General features: G+C 42.1%; 1 protein-coding gene across 1 annotated transcript in view; it reads left to right on the top strand.

Moving 5' to 3' along the window:
- ATP13A5 (ATPase 13A5) overlaps positions 1 to 18,723 on the top strand; it is a 133,310-nt gene that overhangs the window by 52,382 nt on the left and 62,205 nt on the right. Inside the window, exons 9-16 of the mRNA XM_012554729.2 lie at positions 1,454 to 1,464; positions 1,775 to 1,945; positions 4,187 to 4,344; positions 7,501 to 7,689; positions 11,686 to 11,747; positions 14,270 to 14,420; positions 17,150 to 17,236; positions 18,068 to 18,224. Coding sequence (XP_012410183.1) covers positions 1,454 to 1,464; positions 1,775 to 1,945; positions 4,187 to 4,344; positions 7,501 to 7,689; positions 11,686 to 11,747; positions 14,270 to 14,420; positions 17,150 to 17,236; positions 18,068 to 18,224 — 986 coding nt within the window. The remainder of the gene's footprint in view (positions 1 to 1,453; positions 1,465 to 1,774; positions 1,946 to 4,186; positions 4,345 to 7,500; positions 7,690 to 11,685; positions 11,748 to 14,269; positions 14,421 to 17,149; positions 17,237 to 18,067; positions 18,225 to 18,723) is intronic.

The raw sequence follows: 18,723 nt of genomic DNA, 5'->3' as shown, positions 1-18,723 counted from the left end.
GAGATGGTCTCTAAATTCAGGTGGGATATATGCAAGGTCTTATTTTGGCTCTTGTGGACTTGTTTTAATTTTCTTGAGCTTCAACTTGATGGAGCAACTGATGAGCAACTGAAGGTCTGTTCTTCAGTCAACCCCTGGCCTTGTTCTGACTGATGGTATTGAACTTCATCATCTCTTTCCATGGCTGTAGTTGATTTGATTCTTGTGTATTCCATCTGCCAAGGGCCATGTGTATAGCTGCCGTTAATGTTGTTGAAAAATGGTAATTGCAATGAATAAGTCATTGTTCTTCCAAAATTCTATCATTCGATCTCTGGCATCATTTCTATCACCAAGGCCATATTTTCCAACTACCGATCCTTCTTTGTTTTCAACTTTTGCATTCTAATCACTGATAGTTATCAATGCATGTTTATTGCATTATTAATGATGGTACCATAATAGAAATTGGAAAGTCAGGAGGAGGTTTAAGGATAAAAATATTGATATTGATTTTGGATATGTTGACTTGGAGAGGATAGTGAGGGATCTAGATTGGGATGAACAGCCCAAATTGGGAACTATAGAACGAGATTCCTGGAAAGAGAAAAGATGAAGAAAACATTAGTGATGTATTTCTTTAGAGATACTAATTAACGGAAGTAAAAGCTGAGATCATCTAGAAAGAGAAAAAAGAGGCCCTATCTTGTTAATATTACTTTCTGTCTTCACTGCAAGCTCCTAAAAGATCAGGATGAATACTTTATAGATTTTATGGAGGGATCATTTTTCATTTATCTTTGTATTTCTGAGACTGATGACCTTTACCCTCATATTCAATGTCCTATATATCTTCAACTATTTTTCGTGCCCAGGGTACACCATGCTTTCTCTCACCTCTTCTAAGAACACTTTTCTGTCCTCCTCCGTCTGGCTGATCTTACTTTCCTTTCAAGTTGTCATTTATGAGTTGTGCAGGGAATCTTTCCTGATCCTTCACTTTAGGTTAGATGCCCATATCACTTGGTACTACTACCAAAATACTTACCTTATTGTATTTTAATTAACTATGTACTAGTCTGGCACCCTGAGCTTTATAAGGTCAGGATTTGTGTTTCTCTTGTTCATCATTATATTCCCACCACCGAGCATAGTGCATGGCACACAGTATGCACTTAAAAATGCATATTGAATGAATAGATAGGTGGATGAGCGGATAAATGTATGAAGGAAAGGCATATACAGTAAAAGCTGTGAAAGCCAGAAGCTGTGTAAGGTGGAAACCTGTCAGAGAAGGAAAACTAAAATCTTTTCCACTAAAACAAGCAATAGAAAAGTGGTAAGACTGTACCCTGTTCAAGGCAGAAGACTTTTGAGACCCGGAAAAACAAGGCAGTCCCGTCGAGTTCATGCTCTCACGGGTTTCACTGTAATAATAATTATTTACATGATTTATAGTTGCTTTGTTACCTAGAATTGTGCTAGGTAAACACTTGGAGGAATGATTAAGTGACAATTCTCTTAGCTAAAGTAGATTGCTTTTCAAATTATAACAACAAATCATGCAGACTAGGTGGGTGTGGGAAAAATAACAGATCTTGGCTAAATATCTGAAATATAATCAAGTTTACCATTTTTTGTGCCATCAACATCTGTAAGAGCTCTCATCTGACCAACGGGCTGGATATTAGGACTGGATTAGTTGTGATTTGTATAATTTCTTGCAACTGGCAAGCTTCAGCTCTAAATAATTACCTGAGTTCATGTGGAACTAACAAAACACAATCTTCTTCAGGAGAAAGTATACCTGTTACAAAGACGCCATTGCCCCAATCGGAGAACACCATGCCCTGGAAATCCCACAGTCTGGAGGATTATCGGAGACACGTTCTTTTTTGTGGAACAGAAGTTATCCAGGTCAAGCCCTCTGGTCAGGGACCTGTAAGAGCAGTTGTTTTGCAAATAGGTTAGTGGATTCCTCTTTTGTAAATTTATTCTAAGACTAGAGGTGGAAGGAGTTGGATTAGGGAAATTTTGATTAGCTTCATGGAGTTTTCATATTCTGGTAATAGCAGCCACATTCTTTTCCAATCAGACCCTTATTATTCCAAGCAGCCATCATTCCAAAAATGGAATGATTTGTTGTTAAAACCCTTGTATGTGTTGACGGGTACATGTGGATGAAGTAAATTTCCTCAAAGACAAACCCATGTTCTTGACTTTTCTCGCATCCATAGGCTTCTTCTCTCTTTTCCCTCTACATCCCTGCTGAGTGATTTCCAAGAAAACAAGTTCAGCCACTCCCACTATGAGAAGTTTTCTTTTCAAAGACTTGCTTGCTGGGCTGTTGTTTCAAGCTCTCCGCTGGATATCTCCAACTGGGTGTCCTTCAAACACTTCAAAGTCAGCACATCTAAAAGTGAATTCGTCCTATATTGCCTTGTTCTGCTAACAGCATGGCTGTCTACAAGTCGCTTAATATCAGCTTTTACTCCTCACTGTCTGCCACACAAAATGGGGTCTCGAATGTTGTTGATTTTACAAATACGTCCTTTGTCCTTTTCCTTCCCTTCATCCCATTGTTGGTGTTTTGTCCAGGTTGTCCTCTTCTCATGTCTAAACTATTACAACAGAAACAGTCTTCTGACTGTTCCATTTCAACTTTTCCCAAAACTTTCTTTAACTTACAGCCCCCCTCCCAACCTGTCACCCAAGTCACAATTCTAAAACATATTTTGGAGCAGTCCATACCACAGTTTAAAACTTTTCATGACTACCATATCTATAGACTAAATCCCAATCTTTTCCATGATATTACAAGTTCAAGGCCTTCTATGATCAAGTCCCAGCTCTCTGTACTCATCCCTAACCTCACTTTCTGCTGCCCCACATATTTGCAGATCCAAAACACACCTTTCACTTTGATACCTCCATGCTTTAGTTTAGTCTATGATTTAATTGTTCTAGTCATTTTTTTAAATTAAAAATATAAGGTTTTGTTTTAGGTTCAAAGTAGTTGGTGGGCATTAGAGCATCCCTCAGGCTATTGCCTAAGAAGAAGCTACTGGGTGTGGATTGTGGAAGCCACCTGTGTGCTTTAAAACGCTAAGGCAGCAGGTTAGAGGAAACTCCACCCCTCTTTTCCAAAGGCTGCAACGCCATGTTTGAAGAGACCAGGTTCTGATTCCGAATGGGTGTCCATCAAGCCACGGGAATAAGGCATGTTTTATACTTTCAAACTGACTCATATCTAGAATATATAGTCATCAATTCATTATCACCAGTCATTCAGATATTAATGAGTACCTACTAAGTGCTATACACTGAGGGCTAAAGAAAACAATTGTAATATACTCCTGACCCTTAAAAAAGAGGATGGTCTGGTGCAGGAGACAGGTAGATTTACAGCTAACTAAAATGTGAAGCAGTGATAGATGCCATATAACCAAGTGGTATGGGGACCTCAAAGAGTGAGAGAGATTATTTTAAGTATGTAGTAAGGGAGTAGAATTCTGGGGATATTTATTTGAAGAGGTGGCATTTTGAGCCAAGCCTGATAGAATAGGAGGATTTAGCAAATCATATCAGAGAGTGGGAAGGACATGCTAATTTGTGCCTGGAAAACACAAAAACAGGAATACACAGAGGTCTTCTGGAACTAGTAAGCAGTTGAGAGACGTCTACCAAGGTAGGAGTAGATCTGATTGAAGGAGACTTTGAATGCCGAGTCTAGAAATTGGGGCTCTATTCTAAAACATGGAGGCTCTAGAGGGGTTTTGATCACAAGAATGACACGATTGAAGGTTTTTGCCTGTATGATTTTAAGAAATTACTTGCCCTTGTGTTTTCCTTTTCTTTTAAGTTTCTATTGTTTTTCAACACCTGTCTGCATTTTAAACTCTTCATCTCTCTGGTCAGTTCATTCTTTAGCTCCTTAGTCCTCTTTTACACAACCCTACTGTTGAAAGGGTAGCAGCGCTCTTGTGAGCAAGAGAAATGAAACAGGGCTAAATGAATGTCATTTATTACTCCTTCTCGTGTCTTATAAGAACAATAAATGCAAATACACTTTTAGGTCGAAGTCATGCTATTTTCAATCCATGTTAAATGACCCTCTTAACCAACCCTTAACTCAACTTAAACTGTTTTTGGTTTTCAGAGAAACTGTATGAAAGAACCTTACTCCATCTATGATTATCTCATGTAGGTTACAATACAGCCAAAGGTGACTTGGTGAGATCCATCCTCTACCCCCAGCCTCTGAACTTCAAGCTATACAGTGATGCTTTTAAGTTCATTGTGTTCCTGGCCTGCCTTGGCATCCTGGGTTTTTTCTATGCCCTTGGGGTATATATGTACCATGGAGTAAGTATTGGGGGTAAGGCTTTTCAACAGCACAGCTTTCTTTAAGAGCCTGACCTAACTCAAAAGAGTTAGATAAGATTGCCTCTTGGTTCCATCGTTCTGTGAAGCAGTTCAACAGAGCTTTTTTAGATGATGGAAATATTCTATATCTGCACTGTCCAATATGGTAGCCATTAGCCACATGTGGCTATCGAGCACTTGGAATGTGGCTAGTGCGACAGAGGAAACGAATTTTAAATATTATTTCATTTTAATTAATTTAAATTTAAGTAGCCACATGTGGTGAGTGGCAATTTTATTGGACAGTGCAGCTATGAATAATTGCAAAGTACCAGCTCCTCAGCCATCTGGATAGGGATGAGAGTTTATGGCATGTGTAGCATTTATGATACCCAAGCCCAAATAGTCTCAGAGGAAATACATTTCTCTTAAGCCTGCTAAGATGGGGAGGATTTAGTCAATTATATCAGACAGAGGAAAGGGCATGCTAATTTACATCAGCAAAACACGAAGAAAGAAATGGATAGGAGTCTTGTGGAACCAGCAAGTAATTAAGAGATAAGCCTAGAAAAGTGGGAGTAGATCAGATTGAAGGGAATCTTGAATGTCATGCCTAGAAGTTTTAACCTTTTCTGCAGTGTTTGAAAGTGTACATTGTCTCAGGAAATACACAACACTCCATGCAGTTAATGAGTTACCTGTATGTTCTGGCTGGGTTCTGAAATAAAATTAAATGTCTACTTTTACAGAGCTACCTAGCATGGAACTCACTTGCCTTTAAGCTTCAGGGTGTGAGGTTTGAGTTTAGATGCCTCTCTTCACAGATGTGATAATAGTGGGAGGGGAAGGTTGTCAAAAATGACCTTTGACGTCCTTTCTGGTTGTTAGAATGTGATTCTGTTGTGAACCATGCAGTCTCTACAGTAAGAAGTGCTGGGATCTTAGCACTGTAGGCTGGTAGACAAGGAAACTGGGAAGGAAAAGGTCCAAACACAGGTGTGACACTGGGAATGGCTGATCTAATTACGATGCCCAAACTAATGGCATCATGGCACTCTTATGTGTATGCGTGAGGCGTGGGCTGGGAGGTAAATATTGGTAGTCAAAGACGCAGCCACAAGAATTTTTAGGCAATGTTCATGGTCCACCTCAAGCTCTGAGTAGTTATTTCAATCTGAAATAAGCCTCCAGAGAGTATTTCTAGGGCAGAGGAGAGGAGGGCATTTTGGCATTAGTAGAATGGAACCTGAAAAGAGCTAGGCAGAATATCAAGGCCACTGGGGCTAGATTTGAGGCGTGTGCTGGGTTTATCTGGGGAGCAGAAGCCCCGAGCAGAATGCCAGACAAAAGCCCTCTCCTGTGGACCAGGAAGCCAGGGCAGTGCCTGGCAATGAGGGTAGAACTCAATATCCAGTACACATTAAAGCAGCAGGACTATTCCCAGACCCATATTCTTGTGGGTCAGAACCTGTGGACGTGTTGCCTGTCTCTATCTGCACTGGTTCAGGATTAGACAGGGCTAAGTATTCAGGGTCAAAATTCCTCTGTGACTGTGGTTGGGAAGAGCAGGGATTGATGGAATTTGTGATGAGCTAACATTGGACAAAAAGAAGCACCTAGTAGACATTGGTATTGAACTTGAATCTATGTTTCCATTATGCAAAAAAGAGCTCTACTGCTAAAATGATGGTTAATTTCATAAAAACATAGGCAAGGTTATAGAGATGGAGCCATCAATATCTAGAGCATGTGAAAAATAAAACAAGCAGCCCCATGACCTGATCTTGGCCCTGCCCTGGTTAGCTGTGTGATTAGCACTGGAGCCTCCTGGGCAGACCTGCCTGGGATCCTGACTCCACAAGGATGGACTCGATAATGTAGCACACTGGCCAAGTGTTTGAGCCCTGGAATCCAACAAACTGGAGTTCAAATTCTCACCATGTAACTAGCATGTGGTCTTGGAAAAGTTATTTAAATTTTTAAGCCTCAGTTTCTTCATCTGTTATATGGAGAAAGTAACAGTAGTCACATCACAGGGTTGTGAGGAGTAAGCAAAAAATCATATGTAGCCTAGCCTAGTGCCTGCTCCAGATTAAGTGGCCAATAAGTATAAGCTGTTTTTATTATATATAAATATATATAATAAAAATAGCTTAATTTATTGGACTTTTTAATTATTTTATTTACTTTTTAGTATTGGCTTCCTTATAACTGATAATGAGGGAGGACATTGGTGGCTCAGTGGAACGATTCTCGCCTTCCATGTGGGAGACTTGGGTTTGATTCCTGACCAAAGTACCGCATGTGCAGCTACCAGCCATTTGTCAGTGGTGGATTGTGTGTTGCTATGATGCTGCACAGGTTTCAGTGGAGCTTCTAGACTAAGACAGACTAGGAAGCAAGGCCTGGTGATCTGCTTCTGAAAATCAGCCAATGAAAATCCTATGGATCACAATGGTCCAATCCCCAGCAGATCATGGGGATGGTGCAGGACTGGGAAGAATTTTGTTTCATTTTTCATGGGGTTTTCATGAGTCAGGGGCCGACTGGATGGCAGCTAACAGTGACAACAACTTAGTTACTGATATGTGCTGAGATCTTGGCAGAATCTTGGTCATTTTTTTTTTTTAAATCAGATTGCAGTTTATTCAGTATGTATACTGAGCCTGTCTTCTGTGCCAGATACGTGCTAGACTCTGGGATTTCAGAGATGAATGATCCATAGCTGCTAGGTCTAAAGAGTTTGTAGGATGATATTAGAGAGAGATTTATAAACCAACAGGCAGTTCACTGTGTGCAATGTTATAACCAAAGACCAGACCCGGTGCCCGAGGAGCCCAGAGGTTGCGTGGAAGTGTGGTGGCCAAAGAAGGGACAGGCCATCTGGGTAGAGGGAAGGTTAAGTAGAGAGAAACTGAGTCAGGAAAGGTCAGGGTGGATGTGGAGTTGGAATCAGAGGTCTCCTTTCTTCTGTAGTGGGACACAACTTGTTCATTCTGTAGGCCCAGCCATGGGAGCACTCAGCCTCACGAACAGAGCAGACTCATTCGGAGTATTCTGAGCCTCTAGGGCTTCTGTGGTGTTGTAGGAAGAAGTTGCCAGGTAGGGTGGTGGCCTGGTCTGCTGGGCTAACCTCTGTGTCCCTCCCCTCACCAGGTCCCTGCAAGAGATACCATGACGATGGCCTTGTTGCTCCTCACCGTGACTGTCCCGCCTGTACTGCCAGCGGCCCTCACCGCGGGCATCGTGTACGCCCAGAAGAGGCTGCAGAGGAAGGGCATCTTCTGTATGTCCCCACAGAGAATCAACATGTGTGGGCAAATAAACCTCGTGTGCTTTGACAAAGTACGATCTGAACTTTCCAGGTGGGAGGTTAATGCTTTTAAGGCACAGCCAAGCTGTAAACGGCTTCAGAGACTGTCTCGTCCAACACCCTCATTTCACAGATGGGGGCACTGAGGCCAGAGAAGGGCTCACAGTGAGCTAGTGTGAGACCACATTCTAAAAGTCCACTTCCCTGAGTCCCAGGGTCTTGGCTTAGCCATCACATCATGAGTTTTTCCCCTGTGGGATTTAATATTTTGGGGGCCTGTTTTGGGTTTCGTGTTTCGAATTGATTTCATACCATGATAGCTTCTCTGACTGACTGTCTTTTTCAAGTAAAAAAATTGAGGAACATTTTTATTCCCTAAAATACTTTGTCCGGAGCCTCATGAACATGTTCCTTTCTCTGCTCTGCCTCTTTTAAGGAAAGGCAGGGAGCGGACAATGCCACGTGTTTTCAGTCCTACCTCCCTTTTCTCGTTTGCTCCCCCAGAGCTCAGGGGTTGGGAAGGTTGTCTCTGAAAAGGTGGTAGAGGAGCAGTCTGTGCCACGTAGACAGGGCAGCTGCTGTGGACAGGTCCTAAGGCCCCTTCTCCTGGCTCTCCTGTGGGACTCCTGTGGAGACTTCCACCCCAGCCCCTGCTGGTCAGATCTTGCCCTCAGCTTGACCAGGCCAAATGAACTGTTTGATGGCCATGGGCCTCGCTTGGTCCCTCATGTCCTCTGTTCATTTATTTGAAAAATGATCAAGACAGCAGCTTTTGCCATTTTTTTAGTTAACCCACATGGCAAAGAGCAGTGCACAGGGCTGGTAGAGCGCCCTATTAACGAGATGTTTTTAGCTCTTGAGAAGCTCACGGTCTAGCTGAGGAAGCAGGGAAAGCAGAAATGTAGACAATGACAATGCTATGCAATGCCTACCTTAATAGAGGTATGAGCAAAGCATCAGGGTGCTTTTGGGAGGCCACATTTGAGCTGTTGCTTTGGTTGTTTGGTGGACAGAGAGGAAAGAATGGGTCCCAGGCTTAGAGGAAAGCAGTTCCAAAGTACAGGGGTGTGAAGGGCCTGGAGTGTGTGGGAAGCAGAGTGCGGTGAAGCGTGGCTAGAATATCTGTAGGAAATGAAACTAGAGAAGGAAAAACCCCTCTAGTTAAGGCCCCATGTGCCAGGCTAAGGAGGGGGTGCCTTGTCTTAACAAAAAAAAAAATGCAAGCCCTTATCACTTTTTGTCATTTTTTTTTTTGGTTTGTTTTATTTATTCCATCTGGGGAGGGAGGGAGACAGGACTGAGGCAGAAGACCTGTTTGAAGGCCACCTGGGGACAACTGAAAAAATAATTCATTGTCCTAGACAATGAGAGCAGGAATGGAGCACAGAGGACAGAGTGCAGACACACTCATGAAGGAGACCTCACAAGTCTCGGTCACCAGGTGGATATGGCTTGTCTCTTAGATTATTTCAGTTTTAGTTTCTGTGTTTTGTTTGGCAAAGGTCTTCCATCAATCACCACCAGTGAGATTAACTTACTTGGTTAACCTTACAGTGTTAACTTAAGGTTAACTTAACAATGGCTTCATTTTAGGTCCAGGGCCCTCCAACAATCCCTTGGAAGCTTTCTGATAGGCATTCCTATTACTCAGCTGACTCGCTAACGTCTAAAATACAGAGGGAGATTTATAAAATATATTCCTGACAAATGCATCTGTTTCTAAAACTGAATTTCCCGAGGGTATTTATTTTACACCCTGTTGAAAGACTTTTCCTCCACATCCGCACGCTCTCCTTTGCTAGACTGTTTGAGGTACCCTGAGGCATGCTTGGTCAACTTTTCTATGGGGTAACAGCATGGAACACTGTAAACAACTCTTGATTTGGAATTGGCCAAGTGTGAAATCTAATCCTGAATTTGACACTAAGTTTCTGGGTGACTTTTTAAGCAGAAATCTAAACTACAATGCTAAGTTTCCTTCCAGCTTTCACATTATCAAGCTCTATCAACATGATGTTGAGATAAAGCACTCCACAATTAATAGAATTTCCATCTAGTGGTTTTGGGCGTTTTTTTGTCCAGGGTAGAAGGCATCTGCACTTCGTTTCCGAGTACATTTGTTCCCATATATTTTTCTAGTTTATACTGATTTTGTTATTAAGTTCCTTAAAACGAGGGTTCTCCTTCTCTATGCAATTCAGCCCAAGCCTAGGCTGGTATTTTTGTTAATAAGTTTTCTCTTATTTCCTTTAGAACCTCAGACGTAATTCAGTTTTCTTTCTATTTATGAGTGGTTTTATTGTCTAAGGGTCATTTCCACATAGAGAAATAACAGTATCATTTCTGTCTCGCTGCGGCATCATCTCTGTTTTCACGCTCAAAATATCGATGTTTGAAAACATAATCTGCTCATCAAGAAAACATTTCAGTTCGAATTAAGTTGCTCACTCTTTCTGAAATGGAACAACTCAAGGGGATTTGGAGTCTAACCACGTGGGATGAGGCCCTTATAAAATGCAGGAAGCAAATGAACCAAGTCGCTTTTTGTTGTGGTTCTTTAAGAAGTAACTCACACAAACATGCAGCTCTCTGCGAAGTCTAAGCAGATTAACGAAACAATAGTTCCTGAATTCTTTGACCCAGAACCCTAACATGGGGCTTTTCACATGCCTCGCAGAATTCACTGACTAATTCTAGTCCAGTGGGAGACTCCAAAAGGGCTGGATTCTGGTTATGCCTCTCCAGACGACAGAGTGGTTCTGAAACATGGCGATCTCATGCGTGGCGGAGTAGAACTGTATGCCTTAGGGTTTTCAGTCGCTGATTTTTCGTAAGTAAATCTCCAGGCCTTTCTTTGGAGGCACCTCTAAGCAGGCTGGAACCTCCAATCTTTTGGTTAGTAGCTGACTGCGTTAACCATTTGCCGCATCCAGGGATGCCTTGCTGTGCTCTTAGGTAGTTCATTTCACCTCTAACTGAGACTATCTCCACCCTGGTCACTCAGTTATGAGAATCAAAAGCATTCACAAGCACTTCACTACAAGCATTGTGCTAATGTAATGTGCTATAACGGTAGAAAATATCATTTAATAGAAAACTAGAAAATGGAGTGTCTTATACAGAGATGACCTCAAAAAAAAAAAAAAAAAAAAAGTGTCAGAGACCTGGGGTGTCAGTGTTGAAACAGAATATTCTGTAGTGCTTTGTAATGCTCCCCTCTATCTTGACAGTGTTAAACAGCTTATAACCAAACTCCACTTATTCTGACTTGATGTTAGGTAGCCCCAATGCTGTTAATCTCCTGCATAAAGACACGACGTGAAGCCAGGAGGAAATTAAAAGTGCTGTGATAGTACTTAGTGCCGTTTTGCCTTCTCTGTTACTTTTTCTGACCAATTTCTCTCCATAATACAGCAAAATCAAACCATATTCCTCACGATAGAACAATAAAACTCATTCATGGGCATTAATTAATATTTATTATTAGTCCTTGGCTTCTCTCTATAGACTCAAAGTCCTCTATCAACATTTTATTATCAATCTGGACAGTCAACAGGTCACCCATATTTTCAGAAAATTACTGTGAACCAGATGGCCAACTGTGAACTAAACAGTCTTGAAAAGAAAAAAAAAAATCCCAAGCTCTGCTTTAGAAAGACAGCAGGTGCCAACTAAAAACTCAGACTCGAGCTGGTTCTTGTTGGATTTCCATTCACTGGACCTCTCCCTTTTAACATAACAGTAGTCACAACAATAAACAAACAAAAATAAAACAACAAAACGCATTTCCTTGTCCTGGGTAGTAACTTGAATCACTTAATTACCAACATGGTCCTTTTAGGATCATTTGTCACCCTTTGAACCTTTCTTTTGGATACCCTTCTCTGGTTTAACATGGGATGCTTACAAACAAGGACTTTGGACAACGAGTTCTAGTGTAATGTCTTGGAAGCTTGAGATTTGTTTCAATCACAACATCATTAAAAGCTTTAAATCTTCTGCTAATCCCAGTTCTAATTTTTATTCAGACTGGTACTCTTACAGAAGACGGTCTGGACCTCTGGGGGACAGTCCCTACTGCTGACAACTGGTAGGCCCCTTAGTGAAAAGGGAATGTGTGTTTGGTGGGCTTACCTTAGATTTGATACTCAAACCTATCCTTTTTGTGTTGGGAGATGAATGTCAAATATATGTCACATGTATATAAATGTCACATATATATAAATGGGCTGAAATCTGCTCCCAGATATTCTAACTTGTTTAATTAAATAAGTCCTAAGTTTAAAATCAGATAGGAAAGTAGGTTTTCAAGCTCCAGATGAAAAATGGAGTAGAATGAGATGGATGATTCAGAAGCTGAACAAGTGAAACAGAAGAGTAAGGGAAGTAAGTCAAGGACTCTTCTTAATTAAAAACTGCAAAGGCTTCCGGGGGGGCTAGTGAGGGCAGCTATGGTAGGGGGTCCAGAAAAAAAGCTCACAGTCTAGATGGAATGTACCACGTTCGGTGTACAACATGGGCAGTGAAAAGTGTTACTGTGACGGCACAGATGTCGGAGCAGAGAAGAAGAAACAATGATTGCTTGTTATAACACACAGAAACCCTGGTGGCACAGTGGTCAAGAGCTACGGCTACTAGCCAAAAGGTCGGTAGTTCGAATCCACTAGACACTCCTTAGAAACCCTATGGGGCAGTTCTACTCTGTCCTATAGGGTTGCTATGAGTTGGAATCAACTCGATGGCAATAGGTTTGGTTTGGTTTTGATATAATACACAGTGCTGACTATTATAATAACATGGTGGGTAAAAGGTAGAGATTAATTCTGAAAATGAGTGGATCATTTGTAATAGGTTTGGGAGAGTGTATGGCTGGAATTTTTACAGGCTCAGACTCAAAACTGGCACTCGGTCAGGAGAGAGGGCAATCGCATAGATGCCTACCCCAAGGTGCAGCTGCAACATGGAAAACAAGGGTGGGATGTTACGGTTTGAATTATGTCTCAGAAAATGTGTGTATCAGTTTGGCTGGGCCATGATTCCTGGTACTGTGTGATTGTCTTATACGTTGTAAATCCTGCCTCTATGATGTTAATGAGGGAGGATGGGTGGCAGTTGTGTTAGTAAGGCAGGACCTGATCTACAAGACTGGATTGTGTCCTGAGGCAATCTCTTGAGATATAAAAGACAGAAGTGAGCAGAGAGACAGGGGGACCTCATACCATCAAGAAAGCAGTGCCGGGAGCAGAGCGCGTCCTTTAGACCAGGGTCCCTGCGCAGAGAAGCTCCTAGTCCGGGAGAACATTGATGAGAAGGCTGGCAGAGAGAAAAAGCCTTCCCCTGGAGCTGATGCCCGGAATTTGGACTTTTAGCCTACTTTGACTATGAGGAAATAATCTTCTCTTCATCAAAACCATCCACTTGTGGTGTTTCTGTTATAGCAGCACCAGATGACTAAGACAACTGGTCAGAGCAGTGAAACAGAAACAGGATAGTTGCAGTTTCCACCCTTTCTCTCTCTACCTTGCCCCGTTGTTGTTGGGTGTCGTCGAGTCAATTTTGACTCATAGTGACCCCATATGACAGAGTAGAACTGCCCTATGGGGTTTTCTTGGCTGTTATCTTTATGGAATCAGATTGCCAGGTCTTTCTGCTAGGTGGTTTGGAACCTCCAACCTTCCAGTTGGTAGCCGACCACTTAACCATTGCGCCACCGGGGCTCCTTGCACTCTGAAACTTTTTTGAGAACAGAAACAACCAGACACATTTACAGTACTATTTTGCTGTAAGGCAGGAGGAGAAGAGGTATATCAAGCCAGCCTGTACTGTCAAAGAGAAAAATGGGCAGTAGAGGCAGGGTGTCCAGACCAGGGATTTCAGGAAATGAGGGCAAACTCCAAAAGACTGCGGAATAAGGAATGCTTCAGAGTTCACGCACGCTATCACTTGATTGGAGCCACCAGGCTAGCTCTTTTTCCCATCCCTGCTACTTCATTAGCCTAGAGACTTCTTTCCTGGGGTATGTGGCTTTCTACAGCCCAGCTCTGTGGACTTTGCAGGTCTCAGCACTGAGCTGCCTGCTCATACACCTTCTCCCAATACCGCCACTATCTGGGCTGGCTGCAAATCACAGGACAAAATTCCTTGTGATCATACTCAAGGCCTCTGAAATTACATTATTGATCAGCCAGTGGCAAACTTTGTGGAGAATGAAATTTACATACAGCTCCATGGAGGGTTTTGTAAGGATTGCCCTGCAGGCAGAATATTCTAGTTAGAAAATGAGGAAACAAGTGAGCAGAGGCTCACGGACAGGGAAGTTCCTGGACAAGTATAGAAATAACAAGAAGTTTAATTTGAAGATAGAATCTAGGGCATAAAGGACATTAGTGGGAGTAGAAGCTGTAGGGTAAGCTAGAATTGGAGTGTGCAGGGCATCGAAAACCAGGCTAAGCAGTTTGGACTCTATCATATGGGGCATGGGGAGCCATTGACGGGTATGAGCATGGTGGTAGTGTAATTGAAAGTCTACCTTAGTAAGATTTTAGGGGCAGAATAACTTACGCAGAACGATTTTACAGACAACCTTAACTTATTAATTATCTTCTCTACCAGTTTCCAGGAAGTCCACAGCTTTGCCTCGGGCAAGGCTTTGCCGTGGGGTCCACTGTGTGCGGCCATGGCCAGCTGCCACTCTCTGATCCTTCTCGATGGGACGGTCCAGGGAGACCCACTGGACCTCAAAATGTTTGAGGGCACTGCCTGGGTAAGGTGACAGTTTCTTGCTGTCATTGAATGAGAAAGACTTGAAGAAATTCTTATTGGAGGCACCGAAGCTTTTCTAACCTAAGTTAAAGCCCAGAGGAGATTCAGAAGAACGCTTGAACCAAGATCAGATCTGACAGAGGCTCCCCACATCTGCGCCAAAGAACTCTGTTAATGAGTGCAACATGAACTGGGTTTCACAATCAATTACATTTGGGAATTGCTGTTTAAACAGAGTTAAATCAATTTCTTAACTGTAGGTGCATTGCGAATTTTTGAGAGGAGAATCCGGTACGCTGTATTTACCAAACCTATTTACCACAAAAACCTTATTAACAGGCAATATCATTGCACAAATCTTCTCCAGAACACCCTCAGAAAATGGAAGCCTAGAGCAGCGCTGTCCAATAGAACTTTCTGCAGTGATGGAAATGTTCTATATCTGCGCTGTCCTATATAGTAGTCACTCGTAACAAGTGGCTATTGAACACTTGAGGTGTCTATGTGACCGAGGAACTGAATTTTTAATTTTATTTAATTTTAATTCATTTAAATTTAAATAGTCACAAGTGGCTTGTGGCTATTGTATTGGACAGGGTGTGTCTAGACACCAAACTGGAGTGCCCTAGCTCCAACTGGTTCAATTTTCTGAGCTGAGTGTGAGTGATAATTGAAAGATGTAGACCTGTCCTGGAGGTGTCAGGACATGGTGGGAAGGTTTCTGGACCACACCACTTTCTAGGTGTGTGACTCCAAATCTGGTACCAGGACTTGTCTGTCACCTCCTCTGTACATTTGGGAGAATAATGCATCACTCACAGAGTTGAGGTGAGCTTTGAGACTGAACCTAAAAGAGCTTTAAGCTCTATGAAGTGCCAAATAAGTGGAGGGAATTAATTAATTAATTAATCAATCAATCAAGGAGCCCCAGTGGCGCAATGGTTAAGCACTCTGCTGCTAACCAAAGGGTCAGCAGTTCGAATCCACCAGCAGTTCCAAGAGAGAAAAGACAGGGAGATCTGCTCCAATGAAAGTTACAGCCTAGGAAACCCTATGAGGCAGTTCTATTTTGTCGCATAGGGTCGCTATGAGTTGGAATTGACTCAGCGGCACGCAACAATAACATCCTCCCAAAAGGTTCTAAAGCTACTTACAGTGGTACATAAAATACAAGATGGCATTTAAAAACAGGTACAAAAGAATGGAAACCAATGACTGCAGGCACATTGAAATACTCTTCAAAATGAGCCTAAAATGAAAATACGTAAGAAAATTTTAGCTTTCTAGAAGCCAAAGCAATAAAAAAAAGGGGGAAATCTGGTAATCAAGGGAATTTCTGATATCAGTAAGTCATAATAGAGCATTTACTCCACAGAAATGTTTTTGACACAAAGAAAAGACAGTAATCAGTTTCCTGGGTCTTAACGGCGAGGAATCAATGTACTTTTTATAAGCAATGTCCTCACCAGCATCATTGGAGTTGACATAATGATGAGTTGCCTTGGGCCATTGTTACTATATGTGGCTTTGATCCTGGTCCTCACAGTGTCCCTTTCCCCAACAGCAGAGGGTTGACAGATCTGTACGATGACATACAACCTGGGATCTTGTCTGGGATAAGAAATACCGAGTAGTAACTGTGAAGAGCTATCTGGAAGAACAGTTGCATCACCCCTAACAAAGCGTACAAACGCGGGATTACTCTCTGAGTTTAAGACAATCAGGAGAAACGTTAAACCGGGGTCAGAAGCAGTCTCGAGCTGAATGCATTTTGGTCATTAGAAGGCTTCCACTAAACATCACAAGATGGGGGATGTCTTATACGCTCTAAGAATTTTAGCACTGGAAGGGATGTCAGAATATTTCTTAAAAGAAATTGAGATCTGGAGAAATGAAGTGACATCCTAAGGTTAAACAAGTAAGTAACAGATCAGAGATTGGATACAGTCTCCTGTTTGGAGCCCTGGTGGTGCCGTGGTTTAAGCGTTCGGCTGCTAAGCAAAAGGTCGGCCGTTCAAATCCTTAGAAAACCTATAGGGTAGTTCTCTATTCTATAGGGTCACTGTGAGTCGGAATTGACTCAATGTCCTATAGGGTCACTATGAGTTGAAATCAAATCAATGGTATTGGTTATAGGTTTTTATTTACTTTTTATATATCCAAATGTCTTCCGCATATTATAGGTTAATATTGGCATTTCAGATGGCATAGCTACTACTGTTGTAACACCCAAACCATACAAACCATTTTCAAATGTGTTTTCTAACTTGTGAGCAGATAAGTTGTTAACTCTCTAGCTAATAAACTAAGCTAGTAGCACTGATAGCGTTGATATAGCATAAGCAGCCCAATGCTTATCTCAGGACCCATTCCTGTCTCATCTGAGCGCTACTGTGCCCAGCTATCTTCGAGAGCAGATCTCCATTTAAACCCTCCCCCAATTACTAGACATGACCATTTAGGAAGAGCCATTGACCCGCAGCTAGCACTTCTCCATCAGTTACTACTTCATGTATTTACACTCTTCCTGGCTTTTTGCCATTCTACACCAAGGTCCTTAATGTCAACCAACACAAGACATATTTGACGATGAAGGTATTAAGACAATTGGTCTAGAAGAAAAAAATATGTGAAAAGAGCTTTGAAAAGATTAAAGCGCTATGCCAATAGTTATTTCTTTCTTACTATTTTTCTCCAAGGAATCTGATGAATGTTTTCATTTTAAAACAGAAAATGGAAGATTGCAGTGTGCAGTACTGTGTAGTTGGGACGTCAGACTCAAACGTCATATTAAAACCAGGGCCAAGAGCCAGTGAGGTATGATTTGCTTCTTTAAATCATGTAGTCCTTTGCCCTTAAGATGGGTGAAACTTCCCCGACTTTCACATATCTCTATATTCCTGTCCCTGGGTGGCACAAACGGTTAATTGCTTGATTACCACCCAAAAGGTTGGCTGTTCAAACCCACCCAGAGGCACCTCAGAAGACAGGCCTGGCCATCTGCTTTTGAAAGGTCGAAGTCATAAACACCTTACGGAGCAGTTCTATTCTGTAACACATGGCAGCACCGTGAGTGGGAACTAACTCGATGGCATCTAACGACAACAACAACTCCTATTTCCATAGTTTTTTGGCGTTCCTGACTTTATCCATTAATTTATTCAACAAACCCTCACTGAGTACCTACATATACTAGAGAACGGTGCTGGGTGTTAGCTGGTAGAGAGATTTGAAAACTGGATATGCTGGGCTCTGTGCTAGAGGAGCACATATTCTGGTAGAAAAACCAATATATGTACAAATAAGTGCAATGCACTGTTCTAAGCATTAGAATAAAGGGTGATGTTTGAGCCAGAGGAGTCCAGAGGAGGGAGTGAATACTGTTTCTGGGAGACAGCCTTGCCTGGAAGGTGATGGAGATTTCTCTAATCAGCTGAGGGGAAGGGCCTTGCAGACCAAACAACTTGGCCAAGGAGTCATCTTAGGTGGCCCGAAAAATAGCAATATTGTGATGAATTTACCACTTCGTCGTGTGCCTGGGCCCATCAGGGTCGTATCACATTGCAGAGTGGATTCTATTTGCTGGTGTGCATTTGCCGAGTCTCACTTGAAAGTGTCGTAAAGCTCTCCTTTGTTGGATGGTCGCAGAGTCCCGTGGAAGCCATCACTGTCCTGCGTCAGTTCCCCTTTTCCTCGGGCCTGCAGAGGATGTCCGTGGTCGCTCAGCTGGCCGGGGGGGATCGCTTCCATGTCTACATGAAGGGGGCTCCAGAGACGGTGGCCAGGTTCTGCAGGCTGGAAACAGGTGCTGACAGTTTTCTCTTCCAGGGCGTAAATTTTTTTCTTTTTTAATACACTTTATTTTTTAGAGCAGTTTTAGGTTCACAAAAACATTGCACAGAAAGTACAGAGAATTTCCATACACCCTCTGCCCCCAACCCCACAGTTTCTCCTATTATTAACATCTTGCATCAGTGTGGTGCATTTGTTACAACTGAGGAACCAGAATCAGTACATTATTATTAAATAAGGTTCACAGTATGCATTATTATTAAGTGAAACTCATAGTTTACATTAGGGTTACTCTTTGTGCTGTACACTCCTGTGGGTTTTGACAAATGCATAATGTCATGTGTCTACGATCACAGGTCGTGTGCCCACCATTACAGTATCTTACAGACTAGTTTTACTTCCCTAAAAATCTACTGTGTTCCACCTATTCATCTCTCCCCTCCTTCCCAGAACTGGCAACCACAAAGATATACATATATATATATATATGTACATATATATATATGTCTGTA

Source organism: Trichechus manatus, unplaced genomic scaffold (assembly GCF_000243295.1).
Source record: "Trichechus manatus latirostris isolate Lorelei unplaced genomic scaffold, TriManLat1.0 scaffold00026, whole genome shotgun sequence".
Taxonomy (NCBI): domain Eukaryota; kingdom Metazoa; phylum Chordata; class Mammalia; order Sirenia; family Trichechidae; genus Trichechus; species Trichechus manatus.
Note: the sequence above shows the minus strand (reverse complement) of the source record. Positions and strands in the feature narration are given on the sequence as shown.